The sequence below is a fragment of the Euwallacea fornicatus genome, chromosome 3, assembly GCF_040115645.1.
Source record: "Euwallacea fornicatus isolate EFF26 chromosome 3, ASM4011564v1, whole genome shotgun sequence".
NCBI classification, from domain to species: domain Eukaryota; kingdom Metazoa; phylum Arthropoda; class Insecta; order Coleoptera; family Curculionidae; genus Euwallacea; species Euwallacea fornicatus.
The window spans coordinates 6897703-6915978 of record NC_089543.1 but is presented as its reverse complement, the minus strand read 5'-3'; the positions used below and the strand labels follow the sequence as shown (position 1 = coordinate 6915978).

At 39.5% G+C, this 18276-nt stretch overlaps 2 protein-coding genes across 8 annotated transcripts; both read right to left on the bottom strand.

Annotated features, from left to right (window-relative positions):
- Positions 1-191: 191 nt before the first annotated feature.
- dysf (dysfusion) lies at positions 192-9533 on the bottom strand. Of its 7 annotated transcripts, none has more exons than XM_066302155.1 (8): positions 9236-9533; positions 7102-7283; positions 5652-5710; positions 2576-2680; positions 1819-2013; positions 1455-1639; positions 1280-1386; positions 192-1216 (listed from the first exon to the last, which is right to left on the bottom strand). In XM_066302155.1, exons 1-8 carry the CDS (start codon positions 9244-9246, stop codon positions 276-278), a joined length of 1785 nt encoding a protein of 594 aa, XP_066158252.1. In that variant the 5' UTR covers positions 9247-9533; the 3' UTR covers positions 192-275. The 7 variants fall into 7 exon arrangements, with proteins under 7 accessions (XP_066158252.1, XP_066158251.1, XP_066158250.1 ...); XM_066302154.1 differs by lacking the exon at positions 9236-9533 and adding an exon at positions 7430-7892 and having other exon boundaries at positions 2591-2680; XM_066302153.1 differs by lacking the exon at positions 9236-9533 and adding an exon at positions 7430-7890.
- Positions 9534-10453: 920 nt separating this feature from the next.
- disp (dispatched) lies at positions 10454-18194 on the bottom strand. Its single transcript, XM_066302506.1, has 11 exons — positions 17745-18194; positions 17482-17687; positions 16086-16349; positions 15555-15687; positions 15272-15498; positions 14974-15156; positions 14526-14904; positions 14273-14474; positions 13929-14098; positions 13637-13866; positions 10454-13582 (listed from the first exon to the last, which is right to left on the bottom strand). Exons 2-11 carry the CDS (start codon positions 17626-17628, stop codon positions 12191-12193), a joined length of 3327 nt encoding a protein of 1108 aa, XP_066158603.1. The 5' UTR covers positions 17629-17687; positions 17745-18194; the 3' UTR covers positions 10454-12190.
- Between the last annotated feature and the right edge of the window lie 82 nt (positions 18195-18276).

Genomic DNA, 18276 nt, shown 5'->3' with positions numbered 1-18276 from the left:
TCGAAGATAATTGCAGCTGCCAAACGAGGGGCATTTCTCTCTACCCTAAATGGCACGAAAAAATCTTTATTTCGACTTTTGTAAAATTCGTCATTCCGAAGCGGAGTTTTCGAGTAAGCTTTAAATACTTGGTGACGGGTACCCAATCACGAGACAAATCGATCTCCTTAGAACTAAAATGAAACAATATGTGTAGAAAAACGCTATTTAATATTATATAAAATTAAAATTCATATAGGAATTAGGCAGGAATTTACGGTACTTTGAACTTTAAATTACGGAGAGCTTCGATCGGTGGTCTCAGACTTTCCCGTCGAAGGCTGATTCCTTTTCGGCGGAGGCTGTAAAGGAAATAATCGTTCTGAGGTGGTGCAATAGGAATGTCCGTGCGATTCTTCGATTGATGTCGTCACGGTATTATTACTAATAGATGGAACGAATTGTTCCGGCATCCAGTCGAACGAGAAAACTCTTTCTGAATGCATGGTAGGAGTAGCCGTGGGAGTGGGAGGAGTACTCCCTACGCATGGGCTTAAATCTTGATGGTACAAATCTGGAACCTTTTGTAGGTTATCGGACCAGGGCGGGCTGGGATTCCACTGGTCTATCGGCACCTCGTGCAAATCGACTTTCAGCAGGGTTCTTGAGTGATCGGAAAGGCGCGAAACGACTAGGAGACCCTCTCCCTCATCAATATCTGCTTCAGTTATCCCTTCAGGCTGTAAGTTCTTTATCTCCTTGGGCTTACGCTTACTGTTGCTATAGTCTACAGGTTCGGAGTCGGCCGACCTATGAAGATGTTGCCCTTGTTGTCCTTGAGTAGTCGTGCTAGTGTTTGTCGTCCTTTGCGTATGTAGAGATACAGGCATAGTCGACAAGTGAGAATAAGTCGTTATATCGGAGTTTCTAATCCCAGACATTCCATGACCTCTATGCTCCGAGTAATACAATAACCTACTCGGATGCGTCGCATCGTAAGCCAATCCATAATGAATTTTGTTTTGCACTGCATAGTAGTGATAGAGCCATCCATTGCTTCGCATTACTGAAGCTTGAGCCTCAGAAAGAACTTGATTAGTGCACACGATTACTGGCTGTTGATTACTTTCAGAACTCTCTCTGACCTGTAGGACGCAATGCATCCAAATCCATTCGCCGGAATGTCGTTGAATTTGTGCTAGGAGAATGCAAGATCGTTCCTGTTCCGACTGAGTTACTATAACAGAAGTTCAGAAGTGGTACACTCGTAGTTGTCGTTCAGGGATAGGCGTGTACTTACTGAGTCTATGTTTCGTTTGAGCTTCACGAATGCAGTCCCAGTGTAAAAGCCGATACCAGGAAACACCTTCAAGCTCACTCCTAGGATAGCCCAAATAGAACTCACCACTGAAATGCGATTATTTTTTGAGTACCGGCCGATGGGCTTCATTAAGGGAAGTAGGTATTTTGCTTACTTAATGTCTAAATGTATAAATTTCATATCCATGGAGTGAATTGACGTGAATACATTGGTGGCACCTTGAACGACACATTCTCTGGTCTCAGGCATAGCAACCGGTGTACATGTTGCTAGAAAAACCGGCTCGTTTCTACTGCATAGAGGCAAAAAAGAAATATAACGTCCCTGCACCAACACGACCTAAAAATAATAAATTCTAAATTAGGTATACCCAATTAGTTAATTTTTTGTGAACCCGAAAATAGAAATTTATCGCCTTTTCCTATTAATGATTTTTTATCTATATATTTATTGAAATTCGAACGTCGTTAAGTACTTATCAGGTACAGGGAGTTTTGGTCAAGAGAAAGGAAACTCACTTTCTGATCCCCAAACCTCATCTGCCTCCTGGCATTTCTTGAAACGTTCATTCTACACAAAAATAGCCTGGTTTCGTGCTCGGCATTATTGTTACTGCCTGTATTTACTGGCCTACCAAGTTCGCACTGAATGGCTTGGTGATCCTGTTTATCGATAATATCATATACGCTGTCTCCATGGATAAGCAGGTCCTCCTGAAACGACACTCGGTATAGTATAAATATACAGGGTTGACAAACAAATACTATGACCGAGTGTAAATGTATGTGCTCAGGTTGATTCGTAGATGGCTTTATGGAGTTTTTGGGTTAAAGTATTAGGAGGGTAACGGTAAAAGCATCTTCGTACGATTCTCGGTGCATTTCTAGTAGTTGTCGAAATGCTTTTTGCTCTCATATTCTGTAATAACTGGTGAGAATCGCACCGCGGTTGTAAAGTATTGTGTGTTGCGTAAAACGAGCCGTTTCCGACTGTACCGAGAAGCTTTGGTGTTCACGATATAAGGAAAGTCAAAATGCTAAATAAAACTAAAAAAAAAAAACACAAACCACAACACATCAATTTCAGACTGTTCTTCTCACCGTTCTCTATAGAATCGGGCCTTAATTTATTAGGTACATGTGCTGGCAAGTAATTATCGTGTGCCTCTGCCCAAAAATTACTAATAAGCGAAATATAGAATTGCAAACTTCCACGTCGCGAAAACCCCGAAGGACCTTGTCGGTCTATGACTACAAATATTGGGAGATAGCTCACCTTTACAACACTCACCATGGAATGACCCAGGTACTCGGCAGCATTATCGGATATGTACAATAATTTTCCATTCTGCGTCATCATTATTAGGAACCCACTCAATGCCTGTAACAATAGAAATAAGAATTAAAGAACATTTCGTCGCCGCATCCTATTGAAAATAAGCGAAAATGTCGAAAATAGTAGATCCGAAAACCGATGCTGGCATGCGCGTATAATTCGGAATCTTTAACACATACGTGTGTTAGAAGTAATAAATGAATTATGAACGCGGCAGAATGAACCATTCTGGCTCATTGTATGAGTCAATTAGGCAAGACATTTCTCTACCGATGACTTGGCTATATCCTACGTGTCTCCAAAACAACAAAAACATGTCAATAATGCTCAATAAAAAAACGTCGACTAGCCGGCCATTATGAAAGTGATTATGCGCAGATCCGCAGAGATGAAGTAGTATCGAATGTCCTCCGGGTTACCTACCGTTCCCGGGTTCGATTCCCACTCGGCGAGCCTTTTTTATTTTTACCCCAAAAACCTGCAGCCGGTGGAAAAATCTTGTCACCAACTCGCATATTAAGAGATGATTAATAATCTGAACTTGCTCATTAACGCGCTCGCTTTGTTCAGGCGGTAAACTGTCGCGTTTATTAACGACCTCTATTAATACACCTGTGGATTGCATAACTATTATCGAAAGTTTGTCTATCGATAATACGACTAAATTCCACTTCCCGAGTAACGAGGAATAAAATTTTCATCGTATAAATATTTATGTAAATATGACAATAAGTAATAATGAAATATAGCCACAGTTTCTTTCTCAGCATTGCTAAGAAGTATCGCGAGAATATTTGACCATATTTAAATCAGGCCTCGTATATTCCGATATTGTACCAAAAGAACCGGACAAAAAGGTTCGATTGTTCCTCTTGGACGAGATGACTAAGTGCACAGATTTGTGGTTTCTCTGTCTCTTTCTACTTTCATATTTTTCATCCTTGTTTGAACAACCGAACTTAGCCAATATAATACATTGTTGCAAACGTCGAGTTTTGCTACTCGGCAGTGACCTATTCATCTCCCATATTAAGGAAAGAATTCCGTCGAAGAGTGTGGCCGAAACAATGCTAACGATACGTGACTGTTTTCAAGGGGGTTGACTCAACCCTTAATCAGTTAAGCGTCATCGAATTAACGTGGTGACGTTTAAGTGTTTCCAACACGCCCCCTCGACACCAATCGAGCTTTGCTCGAAAACTAATAAATTTCGACTTCGATGGAGAGCCGAAGAAATACACATTTTATTTGCGCCGACCTAACTGTACGTTTTTAAAATATGCAAGAGATCAATTTGGAATGACGCCATAAAATTTCGAAAACAAAATTACGTTGCGGGTTAAAACCAGGTACTTTTAGATAACATGTTGGCGATGGGTTAGATCACCTAACGCGCAGGTAATTTGGGCTATATACACATACATTGCCGTATTTAATGACAGGCTATATTCCTGATGAGGAGCGGTAGATATTGCGGGCGTCTCTTCGTGGGAAAGTAGCCGGCGTATCTCAGAGCTTGAGGTCACGCGCTGACCCGGGCAGCCCAAGCCTCTTACCCCCCGCGGCCCCCAATATAGATCCTCAGAGTGCCCTGAACTAGTGCGAGATCGAAAGAACTGCTGGTACAGCCACAGCAGAAAATGCAACGTTGCCGAATGGCCGCACCAGTGAAACTGGTATGGCACATTCTAAAATCAAAAATACTTGACCTAACAATTAATTTTTTACTGGTAAGAATTCACGTAAAATGGTTTACCACCATGAGGGAGGGGGAGGGGGAGGGAGGGGGGAGGGGGGGCCGTAAATTTGTCCCTTTGCCATCGGTCCTATCAGTCATTGTAACGATGCCTGCGGGCGCCTTAAAGACGCAAATCCAATAAAACCGAATTCAACAACGTCCACGAGAGGTGCTTCAATATGTGTGCAATAAGTGTACCATTTCCTCATCAGTGTTATCTTTCATCTTTATTACCATCTTGCCATCTCATAATAAACTCAACGACGAAACAATGTAATATGCGAGCAGATGAATTAAGCACCGACTCGATATTAAAATATTTTTATAAGTGATTAATTCGCTATAAAACAGGATGCATGGCAACATTTAAATGTGCTAACACTGCACCAAAGAAGCGAAAGCCAATTCTTATGACCTTTGACTATGTTTGCTCTTATTCCTGCATTCGTGAACCCACGTAATGATTGTTGGCCAACGAGAAATCGTCTATTGAAGCAGTTAATATACCTTTTATTAAAGACCTTGTTCGACCAAAACGTTTGCTACTTGCACCAACTTGCAGATGGACTGGGTCGATAATGTTTTATTAAAATCGTTAATTCTATTCGATCATTCGATTTAAAACCGAAATCAAATAACGCAAAGTCTGTGGTCCTTACGCGTACACGCCCACGCCCATTATTTCAATTCTGAAATGCTAAGCAACGTTCAAAATTCTAATCAAACCATAAATCATTCGCAGACAAAGAAATGTGTAGAGACTCAAGAAAATCCAATAATAATTTATTAGCTGGAAACCGCAAGGTGTATACCCGCTCTGGAGATGGTACGTTGGTTTGTTTGTTTTTTGGTCGTAACGACAGGTTGAGTGTACTGTTGCTATCAGAGACTAGCGTGTCAATTGACAGTGTCCGAGAGTCGGCCTAAACCGGTCAACTGTTGGCAGTACTGTCTCACATACGTGGCAGGGACGTTCGGCTCTCGACGATGACGTCAAATTTGCCCGAAGCTCGTTCTATCGGTCACGCGAACACGTCAAACGACGTCATTTTCACTTCGGTTGAACTCGAACGAGGTCTCGAGTTTTTAAAATTTACCCGAAAATGGATGTAACGAAGAAACGGCTCAAACGCTAAAAATTCCCAAAGTAAATTGAGAGCAAAAAATCCTTTAAGACAGATTGAATGCTTAAACAATCTGAATCTTTCGAAATTTTACCGTCAATTTTCCTGAGAAAAAAGAAATAATGCCTGATATAAGATCGTTAAAATAACTCACCTTGGAGAATCCTACATTGGGCGTTGGTACTTGCAATCCGACGCAGTGGTATTTAAAAGCTGCAACAAAATAATGCAAAAATAATTAAAATAACAACACAGTGGGAAACATTCATGGTGCTGGGGTTAGTACAGGGTGCGCACCGTTTCGGAACTCGACGGCGTCGTCGGGAAAGCGATTATTTTCGGATTCTGGCCCGCTGGCACGACCAATTCTCGAATCGATTTCAGGTCCACTGAAAAATTTAAGTGGGACACGCGTTTTTTGAGTGTAGCGAACAAGACCGTTTCAGAGCATTTAATTGCGAATCAAATCAATAATAGATATTCTCGGATTCGTACAGAATATTTTTAATCGCATCGATAATTGGTTCTACCCGGTATTTTATTTAATCGCGTCGGTTACGGAATATCCGAAATTTGTCGTGCTCCAGCTATATTTGAAGGGACTAAACGCGCGTGTATCTTCTCACAAAATAGATTTGTCATAGACACCTTTTTACCGGGCGATACACGAATCGTGCGATATGGGTCATTTTTATAGAAAACCTGTACAGTTTTCGTTACAATACATTAAAGCTTATAAACTGGTTATACCATATTATTATTTTATTTGAACGAATGACCTCATACTTCCAGCACATTGAAAGTAAGAAATCATAGTCGACGGGTTGCTGAAGCAATTTAGATTCATGTTCATTAAAAAAAATTACGCGAATTTCAATATCGAAATGGTGAGTAATAATAATGGATCAGTAGAATTCCGCATTTATCTGTGCGCAATCTATTCTCTCGATGGCCTCTGGCCAAATTTGAAATAAAAAAAGGGCGCACAGCGGTTTTTTTTTATGGGCGCTTAACGAACGAGTGCTTTAACGATGGCGAAATTTATTTTTGAGCGGCCACGCGCAGAGATCTGGTCCAGTTTGAGAAGTTCCTAAAATGCGACTGAAACTTTTTGAAATTATTTAAAAGGTGGAACATCCAAGAAACACGGAAAAATCGAAATCGAGTCACGTATTTTAGGTTCGCGCGATTCCGAAGTATTCAGTGAAATTACCCATTGTTTATTGAATTGGAGCTAGAATATTAAGTCAATCAAAGTCGCTACGATAACCCAATGACAAAAATATCTGCTGATTGGGCTGTCAATTAACCATTCCCCGACATGTATACGTTCCCTGAGAAGCTCCTTATCTGATGCGTCTTTCACATTACAAAGAAATATTTATGGAACATTGTTGAATCTGTCTTTTGCCCATCATTGGGTCCAATCGCAAACTTCATCTTTTTTTTTCATCTGTCACGTGAAGGATTCATTTCCTTGATTGTGATAAACCTATTATTAATAATATAGCAGCACACGGCCATCGACAAAAGGTTTGTCTACGCACGCGCGTGCTGCTCGCTCTCGTGCGAGTGTGAGAACTAGAACCGGAAGAAAGACTTACCCTGTTGGAAGTAGTTAGCTTTCCGAACATACACACAGACTAGAGCCATAAGTTGTAGCTGTGAAAGTCGCTGTCTGGTGGATGGAGGCAATGGTAACAATTCGCGAAGATTAGCTATTTCTGCATTTATCAAATCTCGTCTAAGCTTGCTGGCACCTTTTGTCGATTTGTTGGCATCGAATCTGAAACGAAATCATACGTGGGACATTCGTTTTATTTTTCCTTCGAAATAACCCCAAAAACGGCAATCAGGGGCGAAAGGGGAAAAGGGGGTTTTAGTGGTGACATGTCCGGAAATTGGCCTGTGAGTAATTAAATATTTTGCCACCTTCGACTGGAACAGTTTGAAAACGAAACACAATGCTCCTTGCCATAACGCGCGATAAATTTTATATTTCTAAACTTATTTTTTCGATTGTAAATGGTTAAATGTTCATTGTTTTTGTTATCTGAGTTCGAAACTGCATAAGTTCTTGCCGTGCACGAGATCTGTAATCGTAAAATTGCTCGATAACGTGTACGACTCGTTGATAAGAACATGCATTGCTCGTTTCGCACAAGAGCTGTTTTTTGCAAGGTCGCCATTTTCGTCTACTTCGGGCTTCATGCGTGTGGATTTTCCCAAATTCAGTTTTTCACCCTGCCGCCGCGGCGACAATTTTCCCGTCGTTGTTTCAATTACAACTGAGTCACCCCGCACCGATTCACGAGATAAATAAGCGTTTGTCGAGTGCAATAAAAATTAGCGACAAAGGAATTATCATAGTTAAATCAGGTGATCGAAGCAGCCATCTTAAATAAATCCCCATCCAACCTTGTGAAGCCAACGTTCTTCGTGTAAATAATAGTAAATATCGTAAACAGCTAAAGAGGAAAGTGTGGGTGCAGTATCAACATAGGCGTAACTATAGCTGGAGGCAGGAGGGGCCAAGCCCCCATATCTTGATATTTAGCCCCTCTAAACTTATATCGTAAAAATTAAATGATACGTGTTGATTAATAAGATTACGCAGAACTGAAGCGCCAATTAGTAATTCCTACTAAAATTGCATTGAATTTATCGTTCGCAAAATGAAAATTTCGATATTTGAAGAGTTTCAGGAAAATGGAAAAACATCTCCGACGTTACGCGACAAAATGCTACAGGGTCGTCGAACAAAAAAAAAAACATGTTTTTTGATTAAATCGCGAGCCTTTGTATGACACTAGACAAAGGAATATCATAGCTCGAGACCATTTCCTACCCCCTTAGTATTCCAATTGGCTAAACAGTGATACGAGACTTTCGAGGGCCCCAATCGTGGAATTTGCGTTAGATACGAATCCTTATTTCATAGCGCGGTGAGAGACTCAAAACAATTTCGGAACCGATCTGAACTAGGGTGAATGAATGACGAATGAGGAACATCAAAATAACGCTTTTAGGGTGACGATTCGCGGTCTACAATTCTAAAAATATTTGAGGAGAAGCAGTGTTGCCAGATTCGTAAAAAAATCACGGGAGTCGGGGAATATTAAATGAACTATCGAACGCGTTGCCAATTCCATCGATTTAAAAATGGTCGACCATTTTACCTTTTCTTGCTTCATAGTTATTAACAGCCTCTATTCAGTATGATTTATTGAAAACTCTATAAAAGAAGGCAGTTGCGGTCTACAAAAAATTAATTGCAGAGCATCGGTTACTGACGAAGATCACGCAGGACTTTTTACTTTCGAACTGAAAAAAATGCCGAAAAATAAATGATCGGAACGAGAACAACCCTGTAGAATTTAGCAACCAGGTGACGCGAGATTTTGTCGCAGGGGTGTAAATTAAACTAAAATTAAAGCAAAATAATCGTTTTTCGATTAACGAAATTGATTTTGATTCGGTGACGCTCACAAATAGATGCGGAGTAGTGCCGTTGAGTTTAACTGCAATTCTCATAGAAATGTTTAAATAGAGCGCGGACACTGGTCAGATAATTGGTCCCTGTGAAGACTGACTCGTGAGAGAAACGAAACGATAGCTCTTCGACTTCGAAAAAATTGCAAGATTAACTAACTGCTCCGTAATCGTTTCGCGCACAATTTAAACAAACTAAAGAACCGTAAAATCTAATTTAAATTAACAAGTTGTGCATTTGATTACCGTGTAAACATTCCGGCTTTTCTAAAAGATAGTTTTTTCAAAAAAACTAGACACAGTTAACTTGAAGATACGAAGCACATAGTTTTTTCGACGAATCCAAACGTGTCATAATGTTTCCAATTTTCTCAAGGAAGAGAAAACTAAATCATGTTTGAAGCCGTGCGGGTTAAAGCGTTATTCTGGTACCGTGGTTCCGTATCCTCGATCTCGGTTTTGCGCGGGAGGACTCACGTGTATTTCGGTATTGCGCACGTCCGCGTTTGGGTACCGAGAGTTCAAGAGATGGTAGTCAACTGATTGCCCTTCCTTAGTTATAAGAATAAGGACTGGTACGTCCCCTCCTTCGTATCTTCAATCAACAAAATAGTAACTTACCAAATTTAAAGTAACTAAACTTAGAGGCCACATTATACTACATCTTTTTCAGCCTTTTTCGACCATTAAAATGATGAGCGTGCTATTTCATTTTGTAACTTGCACTGAAAGCAACACAAAGCAACGCAAGAATTTGTAAAATACGACCGTGCGTTAATATACTGCATTAATTGGTTTTCTTCTCCCCTGCAATGCACTATTTATTGAGTTTTCAGTAATAAGGGATGTCGATACTTTAGAGACGATGCCATCCACGTTCATGAGGCCGTCGCGATACCACCACCAACCACCGTTGATATGCAATGAAGGAATTTATTGAGAAAACCTGCGTTAGCAGCCAAGTAGCGCCACAAATAACAGTCCATTTTGCATACCTGAAAGGTTTTTTTCACTCAATTAACAAATTAGCGTAGACTCGGGACTTCATGTTTTACACCTGAGATCTCTAACAGTTGGAACTCTAACGGGTTCAAATTCAGCCTCGAATTCAAAATTTAATGTTTCAAATTCTGTTGCGTGGTAGAAAAAAAAACGTTTTTGTTTAACACGGAACATATCGTAACATACTGGGTGTGCATCTAAGAAAGGTAATAGGCAGCCGAAGGAAGGGAAATCGAGAAGGAAAACCAGAACGAAGGCCAGATAAAGTGACGATTTTTGGCCTGAAGCAGCAGTTGCCATAATGGCGAAAATATCGTAGAAACGTAGGAGTGAACAGCGCAAATAGACTAAGGAAAGACAAAGGAGGCAACACGAGGAAACCCAAAAGTACGGAAAGGGGAAAAATAAACAAAACGATATCGGAGCTGATAATCTAACTTTTACCTAATGAAACGCAAGAAGTTGTTTGAAAAAAATTATTTATTGTGTCTGAATGGGAAAAAACGCAAAAAGTTCCGTTTAACGTCAAATAATTTAGTGCCTACATTCAATAATTTATGTTTTTTTAACCACTTCTATCCACCATCGAGAACAACATTTACGTTAAATAATTATTTTACTTACAGTAACATGTGTTTTTGAATTTTGCGAAGAAACACAGGATCAAAGTAAAAACTATCGATCATGCGAGTGTAAGCTATCGTCGAACTGAATGTTGAATCACAGATTCGAACATGGACAAAAATAACTCTAAAGTTACCCAAGAAAAACGCTTCTTCTTGAACTGGAAACGGCATCATGGGCATACAATTGAGCGTCAATTTTTGCCTGTCCAAGAATCGAGCTGTAGGTACAATAACACGTAAATATTCCTAGTACTAATATAGAACATTTACTATTTGGACGATCAGACTACATCCTTAACGTGCCAGTTTCAATTCCACTACTTCCCGGTTTTACCTATTTCGACCATTTATCGAGCACAAACACTTAAAACACACATTTTGTGGTTAAAAGTCCACGATCAACATATATTTTACATATCAGTGCGACTTAGATATGTGAGGGAGGTGGAATGACGTGAGTAAGAAAAAGGATTTTTGCTTCAAATCACACCGTGCGAACCTCTCGACGTGTCCAAAATTGTTTCCGCCATTTTAAGAAAAACTCTTATTATTTATATTTTACCTCTACGATAGTGTTTGATTATCACGTTAAATTTCACCTTTTCTACGGAGATTGCAACAAACTTATTTTTCTTTCTTTTTCATCCACTGATGTTGCAATCGCATACCTATGAGGTTTAATATACGCACACGTACAGTGAATCCTTCGCAATAGGTTGAAAGTGAAGCTTCTCTATTGGCAATCAAATCACTCAGAAGGTCGAAACAGTTTCGCGGCTAATTTCTACTGCGCACCACGTGCTCTTTGGAAAATGACTGATTGACTGCCCTCAATTACTCAAATTAGACGCACGCGCATTTATTCCGCATAGAGCGTTCGTGTTCGTCGATAATCAGCTGTTTTGGGTTTAATTTCTGTCAATTTCGTTATTTCTTGTTCTTTCCATTTGCGCATTTTTCACTTGTATAGAGCCTTTCTCAACACACCTCCAATCCTGTATGTGAACGTCTACGTTATCGAAGCAAATTAACGATTCCAAAGGAGTGCACATTTTTACGACGAAAAAAGGCAACGGATAAAACTGACCTCCGACTGGCGCAAAAAACACATTAGAGAGAAAAAGTATCGTCTGCAAATCTGGGATGTGGTAGCAGCGTCGAAAAAATTTCTACAGGTACTGCCGCATTACTCACGGGTGAAATCACTTCGCAGCGTTACTGTTTGAGACGAATGCTCACTTTTTGGTTGGACCCGTCTCACATGAAACAAAGCTAATCGCTTTCGGCGAGGTGGCCCCAAACTCAAACACTTATTGACAAATAAAAACGCGCACTATACCTATTTTACTCTTATTGAGATCTAAAAAATCACGTTTCAGGGGTCATCTATCTCTCTATAAACAACATACATATACAACATCCGACATGACGCCTACATATCGTTTTGGCATTCTCTCCGTCGATGCTTGTCGAAGCACTACATATTAATCATCATCTCCCCCTGTTAAACTCTCATAACAACCCAAAATCAGAATTAATCCTATTCATTTTTATTGTCAACTGGTTTGCAACATTAATCTAACGTCTTATCGTCACCCATTAAGATTGTAATATTACTTATTGGCGATTGACTCTTGAGTCCGTGATTTGGCACGTATTTTACACAAGGTTCGTCGAAAGACGACTTCTTCTGCTTGGACGTGTCAGTATTGTGACTAATAAACGACACGTTCTCTAAATCAGTACAGCTAGAAGTGTTTGCTATTGCTTCTTTGTTTTCGTGTCTCACCGACTTATCCTTACGGAGCACAAGTTTACGACGGAGCTTTATGTAAGAGTATCGTAAACAATTCTCGGACGGTCCTAGAATATACAAAAGCGACCCCAGATAGAAAGTCGCGTAGGCCCAACTTATACTCATAATAATAACCAAAAACAAGCCGACTTGGAAATAGGGCAAGATTTCTGAAAAAAGCATGAAAAAACCCGCGCCAGCTGTCGTAAGTCCTGCCATGAACGAAGGGCCCATGAGGCAAGACAGCGAATATCGAGTCGCGTCCTCTCGACTCTTCCGTATGTCCGAGGGACAGAGCTTATAGTTGACGCAATAATGCAAGCTGAAATCGACCGCAAGCCCTATTGACGTCGAAATGGCCACCGACTCTAAAATATTTAAGGTCCAGCCGCATAATATTAGGCCGGCGATTGTGGTTATTATCGTAAAAAACACCGTTACGATCGACAAGAAAGTTAGTAAGGGATTTAAGGTGGTCAGCATCAAAACTCCCGACGCTAGAAGCATTGAGGTCAAAATAGATAATTTAGTTCCGGAAATAAGCTCTTGTTGGAGATCGTAGAAGTTTAAGTCGCTAGTAAAAAAGCCATTCTGCATAGTAGGGGGAGCGGTTGATAAATACGGCGTGGCCCAGTCCATTACTTCTTTATAAAAACGGTCGATATTCTTATAGGATATCGAAAAGGAGACGTTACTATCAAACTCCAAGGCAACCGCCCTTATTGAAGGTGATTCTCCCTTCGAAAAAAAAGCACCCGAAGTCTTTGGGTAGACATATTCCGGCGGACCGTCGTAAATTTCAGCCATTTCCTCAATCACACAGTAATTAAAGGTCGTTCTATTGAAAGGGAACTTTGACAAACTACAACACGGGCTCTTATCCTCCTTAGCAAAGGAGTCGTAGCACCTGCGTTCCATGCTACTGATGAAAGTGTGGATGAAGCAGCTGGTGAGAGAAATACCCATGATGGGTTGAAAAAATGGCTGAAGTTTAATATCCCTACAAAAATTTTTCAACCACATCTGGGAGCTCGCATGGGCCATGTCAAAACTCGAATCCAAAACGATGTTTCCCAAATTGACCGGATCGAGGTGGTTACCATTGTCAACGGGAAGAACGCCCCAAACAAAACGCAGGGGCATCTTATATTCCGTAATACTATAGTCCTCCTATAAAGGAATATCATTTATTTTCGTTCTATTTTTCCGCGATCGAAAACTTGCCTTTTCTTTATTAAATAAAAATTTCTGTTTGTAAATGAAGTCGTATTTTTCGAAGGGATGACTAGACAATAGCAGCTGGAAGTCCACCGATGTAGGCAGGACTAAGCCCGGTTTAACAAAAACTATAAAAGAACTGGCCAGTGCTAAACTCGTAAATCCGACGATCCAAAAGTATCTTAAATGCACAACTGCTTCTATTAAAAATTCTTCTGGGCAGTTCCATTTTGCAGCTAAAATTAACGACCCAATTAATATCTCAACGTTTTCGATGCCGGGCAAACTGAATACTCACCGAGTTTTTTACTCCATTTTGTAGCACATAGCAGACCAACCGTTTTAGACAACATACTATAGTATGGCGTCATACGAGAAAAGCAGCTGTTTTCTCGTATGATCAAACAGGCAGGTACCCACGAAATGGTCAATATAAAATTTATTACTATAGCAGTGCCAGCGAAAATACTGAAATTGACAAAAAAAAAACAATTTAACAGAGATACAGAGTATGTGTGCATCGACAGAACAAAAGTTATCAGCGTATATAAAATGAATATGCGCCGCAGCAAACATTTTTCAACAACGTGAATCTTTATTATTTGTATGAGTCGCATTCCACTCAACAAAAGGAATACACACCTAAAACAAACAATGGCCGTTACAGAAGTAAAATATGAGCCCCAAAAGGCAACAGCAGTAGTGAGCGATGTGATACATAAAGACTTCAAGGCGTGATGAAAGGTGGCGATCATGATCTTGTTTGTATCATTACTCGCAGATTGCCGTATTTTATTCACTTGCCAAAACTTGCACAATATAAATGTATTATCAGCCCCAAGTCCTAAAAAATAGAAATATGAGACAAACTGTCGAGGCCACATTTCGCACATACCTATGCAGATAACGACTGTAAGAACGTTCATAAAAGGAAAAAACGAGATTCCATATACAACTTTGTATAAAAAATAACTGACGATCAATACAAATAGTATGGAAATTATTGTCATTATAGTTAGGAATATAGATGTTGTATATATCCAGACGCATAAAAGTACAAAAAGCGTTCCCAGGGCCATCAGTCGAGTGTCTCGAATGAGGTACTCGTCAAAAATTGTACTCTTTATACCAAAGTCCATTGCAACTATTGACAGACCTTCGAAGTCTGTTCCCAAAGATGTGATGTCGTGATAGAGGGGAACACTAGCAATCCCTGCTGCGACTGGTAAAAAAAGGATTGTTTCTTTGAGCTCCTGGGTACTAGCGTCCACTTCCTAAAGATAAAGTTTGGGATGTCACGAGTCACTATCACAATATTGAAAACACTGCGAAATCGTTCGTACCCCTCGAGGAAAGTATGTGATGCTAGCCAGATACTTAAGAATGCTATAAACAGCATCGTGCTTAATACATTGTAATGGGACGTCACAATTTTTCCGTTTTAAACATTTTCCATCTAGCCTGTTTTCGTGAAAGTAATTGGCGCACTTCTCTAAAATTGATAAAGTCCCATTTACGTCATCTTCCTAAAATAAAAAATACTACATTAAATTATGTTTAGATCCAAAAAAGGAATTCAGAGCGAAATGCGGCAACACAACTCGTTTTAATGATCACCAATCATTATTAAATCTGTCTTACCGTAATTGTTAAACAGGAATGCCTATCGAACAGCGTCGCTACATAATTGGGTAGCGACCATGGCTTGCAACACTTCCCCTGTTCCTGATTATTTGAAATACATCTGCCCTTCATTAGTCTCGAGTTCATGATAACGCGTTCTAGTTTACATAAAGATCGCAAATATTGCAATGTAAAAAGATTATCTTCATTTTTTGTTGTAACAACCATATGAGCATATTTTTCATCTATAAAAAAATAACTTTCAAAACGGAGTAATGTTAATGCGTGACTGGCAGTTCACCTGGTTGTCCACAGAACTGCTCTTCATAACTCACTAACACTTCACTCGGGTGGTAACCAGTTAAGTTCTGCAAATCCCGCCATTTATTTTTCTCGAGCATGTCTAGAGAATCCCTCTCACTAGTGTTCATTAGCTGAAATTCAATAACACTAGTGATGAAGAGAGCCAAATAGGGACGACCCGTATGCAGGGTGTTTGAAAACGACGTGGCAATACGTATGGGGGTGATTTCTCAGGTCATTTTATGAAAAATAGTTCCCATAAACGTAGCCTTGGAAATGTATTGTTTCCAAGATACAGGGTTATCCTTCGTGGAATTAATGGACGTATAAAATTAGTTTATTTTTGTAATAGTTTTTGGAATATAATTTGAGTTATCTTTCAAAAATCGTTATTTCAAAGAAAACTAACACCCTATATCCGAGAAGCAATACATTTCCGGACTTATATTTATAGACTTTTTTTCATAAAATTACCCACCGCTTTAAATATTGCCACGTCTTTTTTAAACACCCTATATAGACAACTGACCTTTCCGAACACAAGTTTATTTCTTTCTGAGTCTTCCGCTTCAATCTGATTCGCATGTATTCTATTCTGCTGTTTATTTTTCTTTTTCGATCCCCGTCTTTTTATATAGGGCGTGCTAGAAACTACAGTGGTGGTGTTTAAATGGTTGGCAGCTAAAAATTCCTTCGGATTTTTAGTTAAAATTCCAGACGGCCGAATCTCACGTTGTAAGTTCTCCCAAGCCGTAAGGCGATTTGAAATCAACGTATTCCTTGTGGAAAATCCCTGAAGTGAAGAGCAAATTCTATTAAGTAATTTCCGTAACTAAAGCGCCTATAAATATTTCTCTTGGCGTCAAATTATAGACAGTATTGATGTAGTTGTATGTTGGGAAGACATGGGGTGACCATAAAAAACCCAAAGTGATGGTTGAAATATCAGAAGCACGTTTTGGATGGGTTCATTTGTTACGTGTTGTTTGTCAAATGTTTGATGATAAATGCGTTAATCAACAGCTTATGATTATGGTTCACCTTCTACTGCAAGGTTTTTTTTTTAATGATCAGCTATTACTCAAGACCTATGGCAATGCTTTGATGTGATGATAAAGCTTTTAGTATACTCTCACGTCTAGTATGCTGTACTATGCAGAAACATTGCTTACTTGGCAGCCCCCCTGGTCAGTTAGGTTTTGGGGCGAAATCATCATTAAAAACAAGTGAATTCGTAAATGTAAGCGATCACAAAAAAAATCCTATAATTTGTCTGAATAAATCTAATCAAATCATGACACATAAATATAGGTACTACATGATATGAGTAATCGGCAACAGTTGCTCTCTGCTCCTATTGATTGTTGTCGTAGACTCAAGTAACTTCCTCTATTGATAGCAAAGGAAACATGAAGAACGAAATTCTCCAAAAGCCTGCAAGTATGCGTGCACAATTCCTCACATTTCCATGTATCGAGCACTTAACGCAATACCAAAATTTAAAGATAAGACCACAGGACACATTCTAAAACTTCTTCACACTATTAAGAAGATCAAAGGTGTATTTAACTGGTAAGCCGAAGACCAATACTTAGGATAGGTAATATGTTAAGGGAGGGAATGCCATGTGTCCCGTATCCCAGATCAAATAAGCAAAGAGCTACCAAGTCACTTTGTGCATCCAATTATATGTCACATGCAGAATGTAATTCACACAAGTGTGTGACATCCTCAGGCAGTATAAAATGTATCATATGAGGCCACTTATATGCATTTATACTTTTTGTATAATTTGCGTTTACGTGCCGTCAATTTGATTGTTTCGTTGACTGTCATAATTAATATGCAATATGTGGCAAAAATGCAAGTTGGCATGCAAATGGCATATGTGCCATGCTAAATATAATTTAAAAAATTATACTTACCATTTGGGGATCTTGGAAATTAAAGGCATTTAAATTTCGCATAGTAAAGGGTAAAATCAGGCAAATGCAGGAAAGAAGGGAGATAACTAGCAAAACAATGTAGGGATATCTAATTATAATATTAATATACCATCGCTCACAATTCATTTTGGTTTGATTTGTGCTACCACAAAATCTAAGGTAACATGCCTTTTTCACTTTGGTATCTGAAAACGTTATTCTGGATTTAAAATTCGAGTCCTTTAACGTACGTAGCTATTTACCATTTCTCAATACACGAAACTGATGTGTTTTTTATGCCAAACGATTTCATGGCTCTGTTCGAAGTCGCATTCGGGGAAATTCACATATGTTCAAGTACAAAATTACTTTAATTTCACAATATTTTTATATCAAATACTTATAAATTATCCAGATACAATGCTATAAAAAGGATAGACATAAAGGGCAAAAATAAACAATAAGTTAACATAACCTAACACTGTTGTAGCAGATCGACGTTTGGAGCAATGATTTAGAAGAACTGGACGTGGCGTCGTTTTTCACGGTAATCAGGTCCTTTTTGAGCGAACAGAACCCTATTCCATGGCGGCGAAATTGGGAGTAGGGACGTAACGAAGGTCGATTCCCGTTGCCTCTTTTACGCTAAATACTTTACCGAAACGAAGCGCCCGTCTGAGTTTCAGCCGGGTCGTACTTACCGTTACCGTCACGACTGTAGCGGCCGCAGCACCTTTGTGCCTTGCGACCTTTAAACCTCAGACGATAAACGGCTCGGTCTCTACGGACGACAAA